The 23,967-nt window shown below is 37.7% G+C and overlaps 1 protein-coding gene across 6 annotated transcripts in view; it reads left to right on the forward strand.

Annotated features, from left to right (window-relative positions):
• VTI1A (vesicle transport through interaction with t-SNAREs 1A) overlaps positions 1 to 23,967 on the forward strand; it is a 282,386-nt gene that overhangs the window by 154,877 nt on the left and 103,542 nt on the right. For 2 of the 6 annotated variants that reach the window (XM_075155069.1, XM_075155070.1), the window contains exons 6-7: positions 16,005 to 16,075; positions 20,474 to 20,535. In XM_075155069.1, the coding sequence (XP_075011170.1) occupies positions 16,005 to 16,075; positions 20,474 to 20,535 (133 nt within the window). Of the gene's footprint in view, positions 1 to 16,004; positions 16,076 to 16,251; positions 16,366 to 18,104; positions 18,234 to 20,473; positions 20,547 to 23,967 lie in introns of those variants that run through there. The other 4 variants (XM_075155072.1, XM_075155075.1, XM_075155080.1 and 1 more) reach the window with 4 other exon arrangements.

A 23,967-nucleotide genomic window follows, 5' to 3' on the forward strand; every position in this document is an offset into this window, starting at 1 on the left:
CCCCTGAATATCCTGTGAAAATTGTTTGACTGGTCTGCAGAGCTCCAGCTGCAACTCCTCCATTTCTAGGAATACTATAGATCTAATTGGCACTATTAAATCATTACAGCACATAATAGATGGAACTTCTGACTAAATCAACTATGTTTTTAATGAAGATAAGAGTTTTAAAATTAGAATGGATACAGCATTCTTTATTTATTTGTGTGGGGTGGGAAGGTTGTTAACTGTAATGGCTGATTCAATTTAAATGAGGGAAAGTAGCCAGTATTCTATAAATTTTCTCTTCTGGTTAAAATTTAAGGTGGTACTGACTTTTCAAATCCCGAGTTGTGAAATGGAACTATTCAGCTGACTATTTGTAAGTTTTTCCAGTGTATAGATCTACTGTGGTTTCTGTGGCTCCTTATGTCACAATTTAAAGTTGATTTTCTGTTCGCAGGAAAACATACACATATCACACAAATTACACAGTCTTAGAATCCTATTTTGTTCCTTGTTTGTTGCATTAAAATTCGGACTCTACGTGAATCAGAGAGAGAGAGTTCTTAAAAGCTTTAAAATGGGTATTAATCAATAAATCTTCCTGCCATTGCTAGAGAATAATTAAGTAGCATTACTTTCACTTTGTAGCGGAGAGAGACTCTTAGAAGCGTTGGTAGCCTGCAGAACAGATATGGCCAAAATGGAGGTGTTACCCTGTTGTTCTGTAGTCATTCCTCTTTTAATCCAAAGTCTTTTTTGTACAATGTGAAGATCTTGCTGCTGTATTACTCCATTACATATTAGTCTTAGTCTTTGCTTTTCTCCTACTGGTTGTTTGAGATCCTGTTCTTCAGTATTCCAGATTTCTCTCCCTACATTGTGTTTTGCTCATTAGTATATTCCAGTCAATTCTTTAACTTTTCTCTTATTTTCCTTTCCATTGCCATAGCAAAATATCTTCTCATGTCATTTAATTTTAATGGTGCTTATTACCAAGTTTTCCCGATGCTTAATTAACAGTTTTCCAGTGAAAAGCTGGAATATAAAGCACAAGGGATGGTCTTGAAGAAAAGTAGGTTTAAGGTCAGAAGTAATGAATTCTTACCCTTCTTTCTGACTTCGTATGGCTTTAAGTTAGTTACATCCTTCTTTTGTCAGCTTCTGAACTGAAAAAAATGGTAATAAGACTTCTTACTCCTGGGAATATTGTGGAGATGTCTCTATTAGTAGCAACTCCACATTTTCATAGATTTTAAGATTTGGAAGGAAAACAGTAATTATTTGTCCAGGTGTTCTGCATTGAGGCTAGAGAAATGCATCAGTTGATTCTGGAATAGAGAAAATATTCCTACCACACAATTCTAAACCAGGTGTAACTTCAAGGAAGGAGGGGCAACAAGCAGGTATAAAACTGGTGCAGGGGTGGAGAGTCAGGACATAAAAGCACTATTTGAGAGTTTCTTCTTAGTAAATCTCCTCACAGCAGTCTCCATTCTTTTTGCCAGGGTTACATTTGATGGCTGGTTTTGACAGCTCACTGCTGGCAATACGTTTCATAAATGTCTAATCCAACTGGATTGTTCTCTCTTCACATTTCCTTCCTACATCAATAGTGTATACTATTACCAAAAAAAAAGAAAAAAAAAAAAAGAAAGAAGGAGAGAAAAAGCTGGTTGCTTCCATTATGGCATTATGGGATTTAAGATAAAACAGAAAATATAATCTTAATAATTAAAGCCATGAAGGCTGTGGTGGTGTTTTGTTTTTTTTGGGGGGGCAGAAAGCAAAAGCTCACAATGCATCCTTAACAACTTCAAGATAGATTCAGAGCTGTGATTTCAGCACCAAGACCTAACAAACATCGCATACAAAGTGCAGTAAATGCAGTATTCATAAATGTATATGCTCTTTGTGACTTCATGTCAGCAGGGTTCTGTAGACCCTCATTTGTATCAAATAAACTTCAAATGATAAAGAATACGTGCCAGCCAGGGACGAGCATCACTTTGAATTGTTCCTTGTGTATCGTAGCTGAAATGGGAAACATGGCTGGCTTCCTGTTTGTCAAGGGTGAAAAACCGGCACATTTTCTGTAATTATTAGCAATACTGTCAATTTAATAAATTATTCACTCATGACAACAGGATTTACATTCTATTTGCTGATAGCTTGTGGGGGATAGTGTTTGTTTTAGGAAGGTAAAATCTGACAGTAATGCAGTGTGCATTGTAAATCCCTATGTCACACCTGCACTGCAACAGTGAAGACAAGTGCTGATAACTTGTTTCTTGCAGTACCTTCCTCCTCCATCATGGATGATACCCACACGTGCTTCCTAGATTTTGTGCTATTACTTATCCATTCTGGGACTAGACATTTAGAAATTCATCTAATGCAGAAGTTCACGGTTGTGGCTGAGATTTCCATGGACTCCAGAAGAAATTATGATTCCATAGTATATCAGTGGACAGGAGAAGTCAGATCAGAGATTGCAGGAGCATGACAAGGTGATGAGTTGTTTATGCTCAGCTCCTCGCAATCATAGCAACATGGGAGAAAGTGCAGAAATGTTTGAGTAAAAATTTAACAAGTGAATGATATCTGAGCTGAGAAAGAAATTAATATGCTGATAGCAAATGGGAGAATTCAGACCATGAAAGGATTGGCTATGGAAGAAATGAAGCTATTTTTTAATGGGCTGAACTGGGAATAGGCAATGGCATGACTAGAAAGAAAAAGACGACCAGTATGATGCTAAAAAAATGGTGTTTGTAGCAATGTTCTGCATTCCTGCAGGTGGTACATAGATTTTTGTCAAGGCTAGAGAAAAGGATGTCATAAAAAAAGGGTGAGAGCCTCGAAGAGCGTTTTAGGAAGGTGAATGGATGGGACCAGTCTGTTTCCTATCTATGTCATCCAGAAAGAATTGGAGAGCTTGCCCAAAAATGAGGACTGAAGAAAGAGAGCTGAGTAAAAAAAGATGTTGAGGTTGGCTGGAAAAGAGGATGTTTGCATGTCATGAGAATAGACGGAGTGCAGACATGTTGGGGGGACAAGGAACTTCTGTGTTGTGTTGAATTTGAGTTGAAGGCTAAGCAATGAGAGAGACGGGAGAGGACATGGCAGTGTAGCAGAGAGGGAAATCTGTCACTTATTAAATAGTAGCTGAGTTTGTGCATGAGATTCTCCAGGCGTAAATCAACTGCAGACCTGTGGGTAGGACAGGAACCAAAACCAGAGCCTTACGCAGCCCTCACAGAGAGGGCAGGATCCTGGGTGTAAAGGGAGGAGGAGATTTCAGGAGGGAAAGCATGACCAGTTCTGTCAAAGGCACATGTGAGCTCTCATCATCCACCAGCTCCTCGTCTGGGAAGCTTCCCTGTCCCTCCCTCCATCCTTGTGTTAGGCAGAGGGGCTGGCTCTCGCCGTGTCAGTAGAAGCCAACACTGGTTTGGGGTGGGATTGTTTTCAAAATGCTATTTATCTCCTATGTTGTCTCTGGGTTTGGGATGGTGGGTTTCTAAGAGGAATCCCCACATGCACCCAAGGTTGAAGTGATCAGTTTGAAGTTGAATGGGAGGCACCAAAAAATTCTGATTATTTGCTGTAAGATGTCCTGATAACAGAAGCTAAGCTGTATGTGGGTCCTTGCTTGTTTTAGTGGAATTCCAGTAGAAACATTATTTACCCCTGTTTTACAGATAGAGTAAATAGGATAAAAGAAATAAGGTGACTTGCCAAAAAATCAAACGAGATCTGTGGTCAGCTCATTGTCCCTTGCTTGCAAGTATTCTGTTTTATTTCTTTGTAATTCAAAAGCAATTAAAGCAATAAAAAGAAATTAAATAAAACCCAGCATGTCTTCAGCAACTCCTTTGCTAAAACTTGGGATAAATGTGAAAGAGGCTGAGGCTTTCCTCCTTGATAATACATTAAAAAATATTAATTTTTTCTTTTTCCTTAAGTAGGAACAATATTTAATTGTCATTTAAACTGGTTCTTTAAAATCCCATTGTTTTACCCACAATAATCCAAGAACATTTAATAAGTCTTAAAATATTCATAACACACGGAGATCATTTCTCTTGAGACCTTTGTACAAAGCAGTGAAGTGTGTTAGACATATGGCAGAAACCTCTTCATTTCTTATTTCTTGCTATGATTATATGAAAGAAAGGAAAATTCTCTGTTCTTTTCCCCATGCAATCTGTATGCCATTGTTTTATCTGGTGTGGGCCAAAGTCATCTCATACACATGTTCACTGAAGAACATGGAGTTAATCAGGCTTGAATTTAGCTCTGTAAATGTAAGCACAAGCTTATATTTATTATTAAATATAAGCTGGTAAATGGCTGTTTTGTTTCAGTTTTCCGTACAGTATTTCAGATAACAAAAAAGAGGAAATAATTTATTTCTATGTTCCATATGACATTAACAGCCCAAACTGTGTTGCATGACAGATGCTGGTACCTAGTTTTTGTATTATTGGTAATTAACTAAAACCGTTAATTGCTGTGGCATTGAATATTAAGAAAAAACCAAACAACAATTGATATGTCCTGCATTGGAAACGTATCATAAATATCAGAAGCCTTTGTCACGGAACTGACTGTATGTAGAGAGGATGAACAATTTTGTTTTAATTATATTTCAGTGGGATTGTCTAAAGTAAAGTGGAACCTCTATGGATTATATCTAAAATAAAACTGTGGTTACAGTATATGGTCATAATCCCCAGATCTCTTGTGTCGAAATGAGAGTATAATGAGTAGAAGTTAAAATGTCCTCTGCTTTCAAGTCATCATGGTTGTCATTTGATTAAATAATAGTGCATTCTGTTTGATGTCTTGGCTTTATTATTCAGAAGCACCTCAGTATATGTGGCCTACCTTTGTGTTATGTGCTCCTGGCAACCAGGTATCCATATAGGTTCTTATTTACACACCTGCAACGGATACACTGTACTTTTAGCTTGCATATGTGCTGCTTGAATATGGAATTTTAATTATTCCTCTGAATTATGGTGCATTCACCAAAAAGAGGGAAATCATTGGTCAGGTACAAAAAGAAACTGCTTAGTATTTGAAGGAATTTGATAATTTTGTTGTAGTTCGTAGCTTGGCAGGTGGTAATAATGCTATGCCAGCACTGTCAAAATATGAAAATTAAAGTGACGATGGGTTTTAATGAAATCCATTTGACAAATATAATTAAGGTGTTTTAATATGAAGCCCTGTAATAAAGACTACCGGTGGACTCCCTGAGGTCCTGACTAATTGTGTAGATTGCTTTTAAGCTTTGAATAGTTTTATTGGATAATGAACTGTTAAGAAGTGTTAGATCTTTCTTAAGCAGAATTTGGTTTGAAAAAGAAGAGGAGAGACAGGCCTGAGGTGTGGCATTTTAAACATAATTAGAAGAGAGATTTAAGTTAACATCTTTGATCTTGCTGTCAGTTTTTGATTAGAGCTGTAAATGCTTTAATCAAGTGCAGTGTAGTCATTACATTTCTAACTGTTTTTAAACTGCGAAATTACTGAGACACTGACATCGGTTTAACACTTCTTGAGAATTTCCAGCAAAGTTATGTTTGTAAACTGGGTGTTTGCATTAAAATGTCATCCTGCAATAATTTACCAATTCAGTAGATCATGGGATAATTATATTTTGGTGCTCAAATAATTTGGAAATCGTTTATGAGATTAAACATAATGTCCTGTAGTTGAGGAGAGTGGGCCACTTCAGATATAATTTTAAAAATAATTTCTAATATTGTTTTTTCAATTAAAATTATATTCAAACTAGTACTTACCATGAAAATGAATATAGAAGAAGCTAAGTGCAGTATTTGAATGTCTTCCAAATGAATACAATCCTTTTAATGATAGATATTGTGTTCTGCCAATGTGGGTTCCTTCATACCCATTTTAGAAACAGGGAAACAGGCACAAATATTTACCGGGTGTACGGTAGTGACTGAGCCAGTAATAAAATTGTGTTCTCTCGAATCCCTGTCTTGCGACGTTAAAGACTGCTTGAAGAAATTTCAGAAAGATCAATTTATTTATTTTTTTACTGACATCCCAAACAGCAATAAAACGTGAAAACGGCCCTGGGCACAGGTATCTAACATAGTGAGGATGGTCGGCTCGATGGTACCTGCCCATAGGTGGCATGCCTTTCATTTCAAATACAGAACCCAGCAGTCCGGGGTCCCTTCCCAGACCTGACCTTGCCCTCCCTGTGTTCTTGATCTTTAAGCATGACATAAAATCCAGATACTTGTCTGTTTACTGTGTTGGGCTAGAGGCTACTGGGCATACTGTTTTGCTCATGTTGGTTCTCTAGAAACGTAGAAATAAGCTACAGCAAAGAAAAATGTATTTAATCTCTTCTGTCTGCAGCATACGGAACAGTCACACAAATAAATGTTAACAGTGGCCTGCCAGCAAGTCCTATGAAATTGTTAATTACATCCCACAGCAGACCACCTGATGTCTTTGGCAGCATGTCCTGCACGCTAACATGTCGGAGGGCTGGCAGACCAGAAGAGAGGGGAGATATGATCCAAACCTAGGACATCCTCACAGAGACTGTTCAGCTGCCAGCGCTTCTTCATGGCACCTCCAGTGCGCGTATCTCTGCTGACTGCCATTCAAGAAACACCCATCAAAGAGAAGCAGTCTCTCTGGTAGCCCTGACCCAAATCATCGGGGACTCAAAGACCATGTCCAGTAGCTGGGATGGCGCTTGGAGGGCTGCAGGCAGCTGCTTCAGGAGAATCCAAGCAAAAACTGCTGCCCCATGTGATAAGCTGCTCTGTTCTGGATCAGTTTGTTTTTAGAAGTCTCCAGGTTTGCCCCCAATTAAACCATATAGCGGTAATCTAACGTAGAGATGCCAAAAGCATTGGGAAGTGTTGCTGAGTTCCTCCATCACAAGAAATCACACTTGTCATCTTAGACATTTACCGAAAAGTAAAAATACAAAAAAAGGAGAAATGGCTTCAGATGGGTAGGTATAAGTGGAGGAAGACAGGAGTCCATAAGGAGTGTGCTGTGTGAGCAGCACAGAGATGTTTATGTTGATGTTATTCCTTTAGGTGCAGGTTTTTAAATTACTGTGTATTTCAAATGAACACAGATTCTAATTGGTGGGTATAAATATCATTACGTATAAAACCAAGATACAAAATGTAATAAAATATGCAGACTACTAAACTTCATCACTAAACAAATCATAGAATCGTAGAATCATTTAGGTTGGAAAAGATCTTTAAGATCTTGAGTCCAACTGTTAAAAATACAGCTAAGTGAGCATTTCCTAGAGATCCCTCCAGAGGCCAGAATAAAATTCTGGGGCAGAGCTGGGACTTGAACCACAGCCAGCCCAATAAGCTATGGACTGTCCCTTCCCTCTGCTCCTTGTCCCTCCATCTCCACGTAGCTGCTTCAGATCTCCAGAGTCCTGATAGGAGAAACATCCTTTTCTGCGAGCAAAACCACTGTCGTGACAAAACTGGTGTGCATTAGACATCACACGGGTTTCTAGTCGTAAACTACCCACTGAATAAACTAACATTGTCTTGAAAGGATTTTTCCTCCTCCAAATTGTCACCTCTTTGGGTGATATTTTGAGATATTACATTTTCAAGGGAAACTGAAGCTTCATGAATAATTTTGAATTCATTTTGCCTCCTTTTATAGATTTTTCTGGGTTTGGTAGAAACTTTGAACAATAACTTTCCGCAGCAATCTCTCTATTACTATTTTTTAAACCTCGGTACTTTCAGCCTCCAACTTTGCAATACAGTTATTTTATATGGCATTTAGATTTTGAGAGATTTAGTTGGTGGAAAAATGGGAAGTGTTGAAAGGATGAGCTAATTAATGTTTCGTCAGCCTATCTCAAGTAAGCTATTGTGTTAGAGTTTTGCCACGTTTGTAATTTATGCCTGTTAAACCTTTGTTTTATCATTGATTACTGACTTCTAGGCTTCTGTTTGCACTTACTGTCTGTAACAAGCATTTCATTTTACATGGAGAAAAAATGGTTTCAGTTACTTTTACTGTACCCGAAAAGGAGAATGGGATTTGCAAATGATAAATGGGGAAGTTGACTAGCTAACTAATAAAGATTTGTCTTAATCAAGTATGATTTGTCAGAACAGGAGCGCACTGGGGTCAGGGCACACGCAATGAATAATACAGCATTCACTGGAGAAAAGGACCAGGCAAAAGGCCTCATAAATATGCTGCGATTACCCATTGCTAATTCGTATTCAAAGAATGAGTTGCACTGAAGCCAGCTTCGAGGTTGCTGAGCTGTTCACCTGCTTTGTGGGCTTTCTGACGTTTAAGAAAGTTTTTTTTATATATATGTAATACCGTTTTCAGAATGCTTTATTTTTGCACAGACTGCCACACTTTTTGGTCAATGATTTTAAGCATTATTTATTAATCATCCTCTAGGTTTGTTTTATTTTTCTAATGTCTGGACACTATTTTATTTCTATTTTTTGTTGTTTAAATATGAATGTGAATACAGCAGGAGATAGCTCCATTCACATTTAAAATGAATTGCTGAACAGTGCAAGAAAGGTTAAAACACTCTTTAGCTCTATGGAAGTATGAAAGATCAAACAAGCATAGACTTTTTGCTTGTGTTGCCAGCTTTCCTGACTTTCTAATCAGTCTGTGGATTCAGGATAAACCTGGTACATCAGGATGGTGGGGGAAACCTGAGCAAACCCAAATGTCATTTTATTTGACTCTGGCTTTGTTTTCATTTGTTGACATTGCTTTTTGCTTCAAGGAGCCACTTCTTAGATTGAAACAGTGGAAGGATATACTCTTGTCATAGATTTTCTGATGTCCAGAAGCTGAGATACTGCAAAGAACCTTGTTCCTATTCATAAGTTTTATTCTTCAAGACCCATTTACATAAATGGGTCATGAAGAATCAGTTAAAAAGAATAGAAAATTGTTTCAGTGCTTGCAGATATAACCAGCAGACTTTGTTCTTCGTCTTTGTACTGTTTAAATGTCATATGCTGCGGTTTTGTGTAGTTAAATAAGTTTGGAAAAAAATCTCTTGCTCCACACTTCAATTTTAAAACGTATTTCAATATTTCTAAACATTCTGCTCTTTTGAAAACCTAATGTGACTTTGTTTTCTGTTTGCTGGTTGGCTGATAGTGTCTCATCTGTTTTGTGCTCAACTCCATGTCTTGAAGTGCATTTATTGCTTTAAGAGTAAATCCGCTATAGAGGTAGGGCCAACTTTACAAGCCTCAAGCTGCTGAATGCAGGAGGCTAAGTTGCCAACTCTCTGCCTACACATTTTAAGTCTTTGAAATAACCAGTACTGCAGGGTCCAAAATAATTATTTACACTGCTTTGAGTTTATAGCAAACTTGGTAGATGGTGGAGCATTTTTGATTAAATTATGACTATGAATCCAGCCTTGGTTAGACGAACCAAAGATCACTGTTGTGTCATCTCAGTGCTGTTTGGAGTCATAGGTTTAATTAAGTGATGGTTTGTGGATCAAGTTTTAGACGGTATGTTTCTGCAACTTAATTTAGATGCAATTAGGATTGTTAATACTCTCCCCTGCTAAATCGCTTTCAGAAAAGTTCAAGATTGGCGGTACTGCAATGAAGCGGCATCCGTTCCCTGCACCACAGCTCAGAGCGAGCAGGGACTCCTTCCGTCCTGACAGCACTTAAAGCAGCAGGAGAAGAAGATACTGAGGGCTGGTTCCCAACTTCACTTCCATAAGTGATTGAAACAGGGGTAGCAAGTTGTTTACTTATTGATGCACTAAGCAGGGACTTCTTTTGCCTTAGAACTTTTTTGAAGGAAGGAGGGGGAAGAAGATTCATTCAAAGCGATGGATTTGGAGCGGAAGAGCATTGCCGAGCTGGTGCATGGCTAGAACAATGGCTGGACTTCAGTGTAGACAAGGGCTCAGGAGAATCAAAGTCTGCCACCTCCTGTGAATGTTGCTGTGAGGATGTTAGTGAGGGAGCTCAGATAGATGGATGATGGGAGTAGACAGAAAAAAATACATCAGTAACTGAGAAATGGGTAGTTTTATACCAGCAGATTGATGTGAGTTAGGATTTCAGAAAAGGTATGAAACCTTAGAAAAAGGAAAGGCTACTAGAGGTGAAGTAACTAGGTCTTACGTATCATATATCATCGTTCTCCTTTCTTTTTCCTATTTTCTTCTCATTCATTTGCTTTTTTTTTCCTGGGGAAGGACAGAATAGGCCTGGGCCATGGGAGGTATTGGTTATGAAATGCTCCCAGTTTGTTCTTAAAGGCATGTGGCATCTTCCTCAAATATCTTTTCTTCCTTATTTTGAACAAAGCACAAAGCCTGAATTCTGATTAGGTGTTCCGGATGTTTTTCTTTCTGGTTTCCCTGACCTCGGGATCAACGGACTCCTTTTGCTGTTGGCCAATGAAAATAATTTCATGAACATCCATTATAGCTTATAGGGACCTTTGTCGTTTGAAAAATGTTTGTATTTTAAGTTTGGTGGACATCTTGGACTTTGGAGAATTGGGAGGTATTTTTAGGTGTTTTTTTGCTTTCACAGTAACACTGGGCAACTTCTTTTATCCTCTCTTGCACCTGAACTTCTGACAGCTCTGGAAGTGTTGGATGCCTTCAGTGTATGCTGTTGACTGTCAGTACTCTTTCTACCAGTATGGCATTTGCTGAAGAGGCCAACTAGTCCCTACAGCATATAGCTAATTTTTATTTTATTGTGTTAAGTGACCACTTAACAGCATGCAGATTGACTTCCTTGTTGCAAATTCTTGAGGCATTTGAGCACCAACTCTCATGGTTCACTGTTCTGTTAATGCTCTACAAATTGTCTCTCCATTGGCTTATAGCCATTATATTATCGTTCATTTATCTGTATTAACCTGTACTTGTCGTTTAATAACTTTAATGATCTAAATCCTTCTGTCTCTAATTATATTGGCTGTTCAATGTAAATATATGTCAACTGCAAACTTGAAAATTTATAGGACTTTTACCTGTGTCCCTACACTTAAAGATATGTCATCACTTTCTTTATTAACTTTCTGCTGTCAGAAGCATAAAGCATTTGACTCAACCCTGAATTCTTCTAACTCCTGCAACATATATTTTCCAAGTTTGTAAATCTGCTTGCTGTCACCTCTGAACAGCTAGCTAGCATTTAACGCTTTCTAGCATTTTTTTTCCAGAAACGGCTGTTGATGATTTATCTCTTTTAGTCTCCTAAAATCTAAACTTTTACTCTGTCCAAGTCAGAGTGGCTTTTGGAAAAAAAAGTGTCCCAGCCTTGAATATGTTTACTGAGTTTCTGCCTGTGTCAGCATAGTTCTTCTCCAAAAATCTTCCGTAAGCTTTTGCTACATCTTCAGAGCATGAGATGTCCCTGTGCAAAGACAACACAGAACTGTGCTCCCCAAATGACGTTATTCACTAGGCAAGGCTGAGGATCTCAGGGTGGAAGTGTTCTCCATTCCTACTCTGATTCCTTCTCTGACAACACACAGTGGTTTTTTGAGTATATTTCATGATTCTGTAGATCAGCCATCTTGATTTTTAACATGATCTTCTGCTTTTCCCAGTGTAAATTAGTTTGTCTTTTCCCACCTCTAATTACATAGCTCAGACGCATGCATTGTACGTAGGATGAGATTGGGCAAATCATACTGCCAGGCATCCTCTCCATGATTTGGTTGTTTTTAAGCTTTTTTTTTTCACATTTTAAACCATAATAGAATATCTGCTGCCTCTTATGAAATGTATTTATATATACACAGACACACAGGGTACACTTGGAGAGGAAAAGTGCTGTATAAACCATGTTGGATTATTTTATTTTTCATATGAAAAGAAAAATTAGGACTCTGTCTTCAAAATTCATAAAAATGCATGTTTATTTATCCAAAAGCCTGGAGAGGCTCATTCTGTATCACTCTGGTCTCTTGAGTAAATATATTAGTTATTCTTAAGGAAAAAAGTATTATTGACTTGAGTGATTAGAAAAAGCTCTTTCAAAATCAGTTTAGCTGATAAAGTAAATAAATGCTTAAATGGCTGGAGGCAAAAAAAGGAAAAGAAAAACCAGTCAAGCATAACTTATTTTGCGTCCTTGATATGTGTGTAGATATTAGAAATCAAGCTTTGTGGAACATGTATTAAATAATTATGATTTTTACATATAAATAAATACTGCATGTAGGTTACAGGCAAATTGCAAAGGGCATATTCAGGAGTGTAAAGCATCACTTGAAGTGATCATTGTCTTTTGGGTTTATCTCAGTAGAAAAGTTGAAAACCATGTGCCAATTTTTGCACACATGAAGGGGGAAGTTGGGTTTGCATTTGTTGGTTTTTTGGTGGTTTTGTTTTTTCTTTAGTTGGAGAAAGTGTCTTCATTCTTCTCATTAGGTTCAGTGGTTTAGGATAAGAAATGTTGCAATTTTTTTGCATAACACAGTGTCATAGAACCAGGCACCATTGGTGTTGGACCCACAACGTAGCATTGTTAAAGTGTTCAGCACTGAAGAGGCTGATTTCCCATACCTTGTTCAAACACCTTTAAGGCGGAATACATTTAGGGATGTGAATTTTAGCATTCACCCTCTAAGGCTGATGCTTGTTAATATTAAATTATGTACTTTTTCAGAATTTTTTTTTTTGTTCATCACAGCATTGTTTAAGACTGAGATAATTGCTATATCGAATATTCCTGCCCTCTGTCAGTACATAGATAATAATGATGTAAATGCATTCACCCTTCTGCTTCTCATAGTTTAGCTGTAATTTTAGAACGTAATTTTATGTCTCTCTTTGGGAATATCAGTGAGAAGAGGCAGCACCACGCAGTCTTTTGTAGGGCTTGGGACTGCACTGTACTAAACATTGTCCGGGCATACCGACTAAAAGGATGGGATAATCCCCAAATAATTGAGGTTCTTAAGATTCTCTGGAAATAACAGCATTACTGGCAACATGCAACACCCTTCAGTTTGTGTATTGGTCTTAATTGATGCATCTGCACTACAGTATATCTTAGAAACCTGACCTTTTCACATAACTGTAGTAGCACCGTCAATGATTTGCATTGTAAGTAGTCTGGAAAGATCTATGCAGCACTGTTGCACTAAAAGCATGAATCTGCCACATAGATGAACGTTTTAACTGGCAGGAAAACATCAGAGTCATGGGGAAACTTGAAAAATTATAGCAAGCAGATAGCAATGATATCAAGCTTGTCATTAGCTGTATTGTGGGCTAAAAGTGTTACCTTTTTTCCAGTCCCAGGCACCTTCAGTTGCAAACCAAGTGAGGAGACATGTCTTCACATCATTTAGAAGTCTGTATTTTCTTTATTTATTAATATTTTTGTTGGACTGTCTTGACCTTCCAACTAAAAATCAAGTTTCACTGTCATCAGTGAATTTTCTGAGTAGAACAAGGATATGAAGAGGATCTGTGGATGAAGGTGTCAATTTATGTTTGCAAACTTATTGTGAGATTATGTTACCTCTGTTACGTCTCTTTGTTCAACTTATGTTGTTATTTTAGCCCAAAAAAGGCCAAAGATCATCAGCTAAAGTGCATGTAGAGTAAAGCTGCTTCTGTAAAATTGATGATCCGTCCAATTATTTATCTATAGAGGCTGCTGGGAAGGAACGCAACTATCTCAGTTCTCAGACCCCTCTGCTAGGTTGAACTTCATGGCTGAAGGTTTAATCCCTATGTGTCATATCAACAATTCATTCTGTGATATTCTGGCTGACATGCTCTCCTTCCTTATTTATTGATGTCTTCAGTCATCGACAATGAGAGGAAAATACACTATTCGTCAAAGTGACGGTGTTTTACCCTCACTTACAGTTGATGCTGCTGTCACATTGATAGTTGGAAAATAAACTCAATCATTATAAAAAGCTAAGAGTGTGAACTTACCAGTGACAGGAAGATGAAAAAAAAAAAAAACCCACAGTAACTTGCTTAAAATTGGTGTAATAAAAATAGAGCTGTTTCCTATAAAGATATTTTGAGCTTTGCTTGTGAAACACCAAGCCATTTTAGCCATTTACTTTATATTTATTCCTTTGAAGGAAAATCTGCTCCTTGCACTCCTTTATGTCTGTGCAAACGTATGTATAAATTTTAGCAATAAATATTTGTTATCATTCCCCCTCATGCTACTTGGTTAATAATTTGTTGCTTTTTTCCTCTCCATTTTTAAGGGATTTTGCTTTGTTTTTTCTCCTCCAGATTACATTAAATGCATGTATCTGTTTGTGCATTACAGTATTTTGAGTTTATTGATGAGGAATAAGCTCAGTATAGTTTCATCCAGTAAGTCCTGTGACATCAAACATAGGCAAAGCTCTGTCTTGAATTGCTTTCTCAGGCTACCATTTGTATAGCTGTACTGCACCTTACAGCTTTTTTAACTCAATAACCACACTTCTTACCACATTTCACCTTTGGGAGGCATTGTATATACAGCTAAAAGTAAAGAGCAGCAAGCCAAGAGGGACAAGATAGCATAATGAGGATGTCAATTTGTGGTCAGATATCTGAGGAAATATTTATCTTACTTGTACTGTACTTGGCAACAGATAGAGAAATATATATGTAATGAATTTCCTTAGACTTTATCTGGCAGAGTGTGTACCTTGTGTTAAATGGATTTAGAAAAAAATTGCTTGTCTGAAATTTTTAAAGTTTGAGATGATTCTACTTTGGATTGTTTCCTGAAAATGGACTGTATCTATTAAAAAAAAAAAAGAATAGTCATGTTTGCTCTACTAACATATTGGTGAATTTTTAATGATTAATTTTCTTGAGGCTTCGCAAATAATGACATTTTAAGTTCCCACTCATTTACCAGAACAAAAGCAAGGCACGATTTGTGTTGTTTATGAAAAAAAGTCATGTTTTTGTAGTTTTACTCCATTTTGGTGCGTACCTCTGGCAAGCTAGCTAAGTAGCCTAAATGAACGTGCACAGAAGTGCTGGTTTCACACGTGCTGGGTGTCCTGAGGCAAGCCACAGCTGCTTCAGCTCCTTGTGTCTCTTTCCCCATCTGTAAAATGGGAGTGATTTAACTTCTTTTTCTCCTTCGGGGAAATACAGGGAGGGTTTCTTAATGTTTCTATAGAGCTTTGAAGATTAAAATCTCTTCTCTATACTTGCTGCTAATATTTCAGTGTTAGAGGAGCGTTTGACTGAAGCTGTTTGAAGAGTAAAGTTTTGGCGTCTTGTCTTGTCTTTGTACCGTATCTTGAGGCCTCTCCACTATAATTTTGCAACCTTTGGTTCAGCATAAGCTGCGGAAGCAAACAACCCCTGTGTAAACAAACGGTGATGACAATAGATTAATGTATATGTCTGCTATTACAAACATCAGGAGATCCATTACAGCGTGTCTCTAAGCTTGCCAGAAATCATCCACAATGGAGCAAAATAGACACCAGTAACTGGGCTTGGCCTGAAATAGCTTTTATTTAACCATCAATGGTAAATGCTGAGAGGCACAGAGAGTGGTTTTCTTCTAATATGACTTCTCAGTGTCTTTAGAGGTATAAGGATGGCTGACGTTTTAGCAAAGGCTTCCTGGCTTCCTTTCTAAGACAAGGAGTGGGCTTAAGGAGCGTGTGGGAAGTATGAACACCCAGCACTCAGAGCAAGTCTGAAAGTCTTCTTGCCTTTGTTTCACAGACCAAAGGTCAGCATCAATTCCCCTAGACAACCTCAAGAGATTGCAGGGGGACAGCTTCTGGTTTGATTGTTACTTCTTCAGTTTTATATTGCTTGAAAAACTTAAAATTTAGTATAACGATGTCTTCCTCTTTGCAGTTAGGAGGAGTGATTAGGCTACCACGTGTATTAAATGCCGTTGTTACAATCTAACCCAGCATTTTGAGGCCTTAGAGTCACAAGCTGTATTTTTCATGATTTACAATTTGATTTTTTAATGCAGAGCAGATTGGACAGGAGATGCTGGAAAACCTCAGCCATGACAGAGAGAAGATCCAGCGTGCTCGGGAAAGGGTAAGTTTGATAATAAGTAATTGCAGGTCTCAGATTTTATTTGCTTTGGGCAAGTTCTCTGTGTATGCAAAAATAATCCGGCATATTGATTAGTTTAATATAAATCAGCTGCTGTCGTGAGATGTAATCACCATCTGCAGCAAAGCACTTAGAAAGTGTCTTATATGGCCCCAAAGCCTCTCCTACAGGCAGTCACGCTGAAGTCACCAAGCCCGCTGTTGGAAGCAAGCTTTCTGTCGCTAACATCACAGGTAAGTCAGTTTTCTGTCCTTTGAAGGATTTGTTATAGTGTCCATTGCAATGACTTCTTGGACTTTCCATGAAACAGAGCTCAGTATCGTGATTTAGCTTCTAATAATTGATCAACCTTGCAGCTGCAAATGCTAACAGTTGCCTCCTTAGGCAATTCTGTGTGAAAGAACAGGTGGTGGTTTCTTACACTGCTGCTGTCGCTGCAGTCAAGATAACATATCTCTGTGATTTTTGGCTTATGGTGCCTCCATAGAGATCGTCTTTATTCTGTAGCATTAATGAAGATGCCCAGAAGCCCGTCCCATCCAACGCGTAGAACCTCTCTGAACTTCAGTCTAAGAAATTTGCCTCCCTGGTTCTGCTTTCTGCTCGCAGAACCAGGACTGGCTGCACCTGTGACTTTCTGTCCATGGCACGTTGGTCAGGCACCTTCCTGAGTGTCCGATTTTGCCAAAGCTAAGTCCTCCTATGGGCCTCTAGCTGACCAATGCCACTTCAGAAAACTCCTTTATCTGTCCCAGGGAGTTTCTTTACCTGGATAGCTTTGATTGGTAAAGCCTCATATGACGGCTTTAATGAGGCATTTTCTGTCAGCTGTACCAGTTGCTTTCTGAAGTCCTGGGCATTAGCTACTTTAAGTATAACTAAATCATTAAATGTAACTAACGATTGTGAGCCTTGCCAAGTGTTGTTCAGGCAACTTTGTGTCTTATTTCACTTCCACTCCTCACGACCCCAGTGACTGCTGAGCCTGAGATGCTTTTCTGTTTCTAGCTGGAGAAGTAAAGCCTAGGCAATGGAGATGAATACCGTGTATCCCTTCCTGCTAATCTAAAAATCCTCGGGAAAGAGAAAGGGCGAGTGTGGTTCTGATGAGTCTGTGTACACATGGTTCGTAGCATAACTTTCCCTTTTCTGTGCTTTCCACCTGAAGAGCAGATTTCTTTGATGAGAAAACCTGTTAGGTGCAAGGAACAAGATCAAAAAGAAGGGTATTGTAGGAAAGTGTATCCCACCACAGTGCAATGAAAGACCTCTTGTCGTAAATGGAAGATCTCAAATTCCAAGTTTTTATCATATGCCATTTGAAATATTTTGTTTAGGGAATTCAGAAACGTTCTCCGAGTGGACCTATCCCAGCTGTCTATATACTCAGATGTACAGTCAGGGATTAGTTTGGATAACTTGGCAAGTTTTCCATTTTCTGGAGGTTTTTTTAAAGACCAGGACAGAGGGTGCTCTATCAATGCATTACACTGAATACATGGCATTACTATCTTATCAATCAGGGAACAAACTTGTCTTCTGAAAGTCAAATGTCAACTTGAGCATGATGGTCAGTTCTTAGCAGTTCAATGTTGTGAAAATTAGGAAGATTTTCCTATGAGCAAGATTTAAATGAGTTAGTGTCTCTATAGTTTGGTTAAATTTACATATATGGGTTTTCCTGAGTAGAACTCTTTTTTTTTTTTTTCAGCCAAAGAGGAGCGATAAAAGCTCTGCTACAAGTCAGATAGGTTAACTGGACTATGCAGGACTCTAAAAGAGTTTTTTTAGGAAAACCTCAAATTAAAATGTGTCTAAGGCAGACAAGATATCAACGTCAGCATCTTGTTCATCTTTCTTCCTTTCTCATTATTATTCTTAATATTATTTTTTAAAAGCTTTCTTAAACACCATGTAGATTTGCCTTTGCTAATATCAAAGCATATTTCAAAATGTTTTCGCTACGGCAGTTCTGTGAAACAAGGAGGTGCCATCATATGCCATTTGACAGGTTTGCATGCCACCCGTTCTTTGGTTTCTGCGGTGCTCTGGTACTGGGAAAGAAGTGATGGAAGAACTACAATCAGATATTTCAGTTTTAAATAAAAACAAACTTACAGTTTGAAACTCTTTATGTTGTTTTTTCTGCCAGTGCAGGAAGAAAAGGTGTTTTTTCAGTGTTCTCCAGGGAGGTAGCTAGAGATCTTCCAACTATGTGTGTATGTGTTTCTTTTTTAACATTTCTTTCACTTAGTTTGTGGGGTTTTTTATTACTATAAAAATATGAGGCCGTCTTGCTTAGAGGAGTTTGTCAAACCTCTAAGATTCAGCTTCCTCTTCCTAACTATCAGTACTGATTCTAGCTGTCAGGTAGAATCCTGCAGCAAGAGAGGGAAGTTAGGATCAAACATACAATGGTAAAAAGGAGAGCGCTACTTTTCTGTGAAAAGGGAGGAGAAGCCTCAAGTGTTAAATGCATCTTTATGAATAATAAAAGACCAATGTAAAGCATACATTTGTACTTCAGATTCCCTTCTCGCATAGATAAGAACTTGGCTTTTTAATGAGCCTTTTAAAAATTATTGTGATGTTTTTTCTTCTGTTACTTGTGTCAAACTGGGCTAAACTGCTTTTCTGGAGCTTGAATTGTCTAGATGAATCAGGAAAAAATGAGGGAATGGCCTCCCTGGAATATAACACTCATCTTTGTTCCATCATAGCACATGATTACAGAGATCTGAGAGTCAGTGCAAGTCTTCCCACTGAATATGATATCGCTAAGAGCAAGTCTTGGTTGGTGTTATGCAGTCCCAGCTTCTACTTGGCATTTTCTTAATACCTTTTACAAGAACAAGGAGGAAATTTATGCAAAAAAATTACGTGTCATTGATTGCAACTACTGATTTCAATAATAAACATTAAATCTGGTAGCAAATATTTACAGTATTGGGCTCCAGAATAGAAACTGGTTTTAATATTGCTGCTATGCATATATTCAAGATATAATAGCGGTTTGTTATGGTGAGGGTGATTTGTTATTGGAAGACTGCCACTTTTCTTGGCAGTGTTACTGTTTTGATGGATTTATAACACAGGATGCATTTTGTCTTCTACAACAAAGTTTCTTTAGTAAGAAGTCAATGAGTCAGGTAATCCTTTCAATCTGATTTGATAATGAAGAGGTAAATATTCAGCTTTCATAAGGGGAAGAATGTTTTTATGTATGTACACACAGCTGTGTTTCCGGGCGTGTTAGAAACAGTGGTCCCTGCTATTTCATAACTGACAATCATCACTGACATTATCATTTACAGGAGATTTTGATGTCCCTCTGCTTCCAAGATCTCTAAAAAGTCAAAAGATGTCTCCCCTCTCGCTACCAGTAACAAAAGAGGCAATAGGAGAGTAACTCTATTCTTCCTATACCCTTCCTCATTTCTAGACTTCCTTTTGGGGGACACTAATGAACACAAAAATAGAGGGGAGGTTTTAATCCTTTTTAAAGAGCAATAGAAGTAATTGCTGTTTTTTAATATGAAGTTCATTTGCTTCATAACTTTTCTCTTCATCTCCCCAATTTAATTTTTTATTCAGTTGTGCTTTTACCTATTTCGCAAGATTTTTGAGAGCTGTAGAACAAGTCAGCTAATTAAGTTTAGCTGTAAATGTAGGTTTCCCGTGTCCTAATAAACTACAAAAATGCTATTTTCAGTGAGTGAGTGATCCTTACGTGCAAAAATATATATTATGCAACTGTGCCTTATGTACATACTATGTACTGTTCACAAAATATTTGGACATCCGTCCCAGTGGTGGCTGCTGTTAAGGTCAGTACAAGTTTTGTATTTAAGGGACAGTATAGGCATATTTCTTTTACATGGAATTGGTAAAGGGACACTGTTTTGGTTTTTTACTTTTTCTTTAAGCTACTGTCTTTGAAAACAGTGGAAGAGTTACGTTTGTTTTTCTTTTCATAAAGCATCAGGAACACAGCGCATGGCTGTCTCTTCATCCCTTGATGCCCTCACTAATATATATAACCAATACACATACACGCATCAATGGGTATTACGGATACCAATTTATATAGCTTCTGTCTGCAACCCTTTATTTGTAAAGCTTTTGCTCTTTATCCTGGTTCATCTTTGTTGCCTCAATGTCTTATCTTCCGGGGGTTTCCTCTTTATGTAAGTGAAAACCAGACAAAACATTTTTAAATTTCAGAGCTTTGGTGGCTTTTGTGGTTTGTTGTGGGGTAAAAGAGTTGGTTGTGGGCTAAAACTGAAGTGGATTGACTCAAATGACAGTAGAAATATCTGTGCTTTGTACAGAATGGAGTACATGTACCTTTTGCCTTTAATGGGACTCTTTTCTCCCCAGCTTAGAGAAACAGATGCAAACCTGGGGAAGAGTTCCAGGATTTTGACGGGAATGTTGCGAAGGTAAGGCCAAGGTAGGGACACTTCTGCTCTTTCTTTTTTTCCTCTCTCCCTCCGTGTCTTTATTTTTCGTTTTAATTCAACCTCAGCATTTTGCTAACGTACCTGACTTTTTTTACACAGGGTGCTATGTAGAATGTCTTTGAATTAATGCTGGTAGTGAAGTAGGCATGGTTAGATGGAAGGCTTTATCACAGCTATGGAAAGAGTTTTCTGTAGCCTGAGGGATTACCCCTTGCTCAACCATTTCTCATCTTTGTTTCTTTGTATTTGGGTTTTTTTGTATGTCTGTTCTAAAATTAAGCTTTTTGATGATGATTTCCTGTGTTCCTTATTCTTGAGTGATTTCAGTGTTTTCAGGGTTTTTTACCTGTTATATTTTATGTGAGAAAGTTTGTAAATGTTTTGGGACAGCATAAATTTACACACAGAGAAAAGGTTAACATGATAATTCTGTCTGAATAGATGGGGCAGACACATTGTCAAACCTTGTGGTTTTAGAATGTTTCTTCCATGCTTTCAATGTTATGAAAATTGTCCCTGGGATCAAAGTGAGATGGTACAGAAAGGAAAAATTTGCAACATCCTAAAAATCTGTGTGGGACTGCAGGGAGGGAGTTACCCAGTGATTACTAGCCACCTTATATTTACATCGGTACCTTCCCAGACAGATTTTTTGAATTAGTGGTATCTCTGGATATGTGTTCTTTACCCAGTGAAACAGCACCTGAGCTTCTCTGTGATGTCCATATTTCTGTATATTTTCTGCTTCCTGAAGAAGAAAAGCATTCCTCTAATAGGTGGTGGTGGGTGCTATGAAAACACGGTTTTAAAGGAGTTTAGAGCATCCTCTGAACTGTTCAGTATGAAATTACCCTTGCCATGGGTTTTTATGTTGCATATTTGCTTAATGCAAATTGCTTATTAAAAAAAAAGAAAAAAAGAAGAGAAAGTTTTAGCAGAGTTGTTGATTTGTCACTTGGCTTGGAAAATATCAATACCAGAATTTAATAAGTTGTTCTTTAGTGCCAGCTTTATCTCTTCATAAGTCTCCTCAGAAAAATATCTTTGTTAGTTCCTTGTATACCCAGTTGACAAAGGTTAAAATGACTGAACCTCATGCCTTCATTCCACAGATTTCTTACAATTCCAACTCCAAATGGTAACATACAAAATTCTCTGATTAAGAGTAATATGTAAATGACACAAGCTAAATTCAAAATCCATGGAGAAGGGAAGTGGCAATTGAAAGGGATGGTTCAGTGCCTGTAGACAATCAAAATAAACTATAAAAAAAATGAACGAAAGAAAAGACACAACCAAACCCAAATCTCCCCAGGAAGGGCTCTGCGACATGAGCTGTAACAAATATTCTGCATATGTCTCCATTTTGTCAAATCTCATTAAAGGGGTTTCTTGCTTTATGTCAATTGAGCTGTCCAAAAATCATTCATCATTTTAGTGTAAAAAAAAATCATGCAGTTATTTAAATAATATCATATTAATGTTAAAGTTCAGCTGTCATTTAATAGTATGGCTTAATCAGACATAGCATTTAGGAAAAATAGTTTTTTCGGGCTTTACTTGGCTTTCAGGTTGGCAGATTCAAATAAGGATTTATGGGTTTCTAAACCAATGTATTCTTTCCATGTTTATGCTTGAGGTACCTCAGCCTTTTTTGCAGCACCCTGTAGTCTGTTATTTTCAATAAAATAAAGTATCTCCTCATATTGTGTTTGAATACATTTGCAAGTAATTTGGAGAAGCTGAAACAAAAACATGTGCTGTAACCTTTGACTTTGTTTTGTGTTTGGGAATCACAGTTAGGAGTCCTAGTTTATAAGTGTTCCATAAGCCAAATGAAAAATATGATCTTTCTGAAATATACTTGGGCTCTTCTTTTCAGACAAAAGGATTATGTAGTCGAACACCAAGATGGCACGTTTCTGTGTGTCAGAAAGGCACTGGATTTCCTTTTTCTTTAACAAAAATGCTGAGCTGAGTCTGGATGAAAGGCAGGTTAGGATTTAAGCTCAGTTCAGGTAAATGTGCCAAAAGAAAGGTATTGATGCAACTTGCAGTAGAGGATTCTCAGGATGTTATTTAAAATCACATAATAGATAGACCTACAGTGAATTTAATTTGTTTGTGACTGTTGGGTAGAAGGGTCTAACATTATCCCAGCGTCAGCATCATCCCAATGTTGTTTAGTCATAAGAATAAACATAAAATACAGACCCCAAGAAATCAGCACAAATTAGATACATACAACTGTAAGAAAAATAATTAGCACAGATTGGCAGTTGTGTCCCAATTTCTGCATACTTCAGTACATACCACACAATGTTTCACTTAATTACTGGAACCAATAAAGAAAAATGCTGGAGGACTATTCTTCACATCATTATTACACGGAAAAGGTAATGTTAAACTGAACATTGCTCGACTTAGTTGCTGCTCCCACAATATGTATTTGCTGATGTCGTATGCCAAGGCTAACACCCTCTGCATCAAATTAATGCCTAACTGTTTCTATTTTTACCGTCTGGGAAAGGTAAAGCAGCATCTCTTCTGAATCTGGCCAAATATATTAAGAGATTAGATATTTATATAGCTAGAGGGGTAAATTACTCCCTTTGTATGACCTAAATTCCCTGGCCATGTATTTGTGCATAAAATGTTCTGGAGGTAGGGAATAAAAGCAGGGACAGGTTTTGTAGGTTGCCGTGGCTCACTAAGGAAATCAGTGGCATAATCGGACAGGTCTTCATATCCCAGTTTGCTGCTCTAGCAACTTAAAGTAGCCAGCCTTATGTATTGGAATTTGTTATCTCCCAGTATTTTGGGTATTTGGGTAAGGGAATTTTTGTAATAAATGTTTTTAAATATTCTCACTTTGAAATGACCTATACATTCATAATATTCTTCTTTTTTTCTGTAAATAAACCTACTGAGATTCCACTAAACTAGTATATTCCACTTATGGCATTGCATTACTAGGATAATATCAGCATGTTGATAATGTCAAAACATTAATCATTTCGTTTTACATGTATCTATAGCTCTGGAGATCCTGACATTTTATGACTCCTCTTTAAAACTGTGAGACTAAGCTCTTGAAGTGTTGTTTCAGTTACAGAATTTTCAAATAGTAAGTTTTAACATAAGGAAATGGCATCTTCTGCGGTCATCTGTGATATTGCCGTCTCAGACATCTATCCCTTGGCCTCCACCCCATTGTGAATTGGGGAGTGCACAATGTGTTAGAAAGAAGCAGAAAAGAATATGTTCTGAAAGATCTTCAGTCTTTTGCCCATATCCTAAGCCAATAGCCTAGAAAAGCTTTTAAGAAAAGAATTTGGACAGTCTCCAAGCCACACACAGCCCAGTGGGAAACAAACAAACCTAAAAGTAACCAGATAAAAATTTCAATAG

This window comes from Calonectris borealis, chromosome 7, assembly GCF_964195595.1.
Source record: "Calonectris borealis chromosome 7, bCalBor7.hap1.2, whole genome shotgun sequence".
Taxonomy (NCBI): domain Eukaryota; kingdom Metazoa; phylum Chordata; class Aves; order Procellariiformes; family Procellariidae; genus Calonectris; species Calonectris borealis.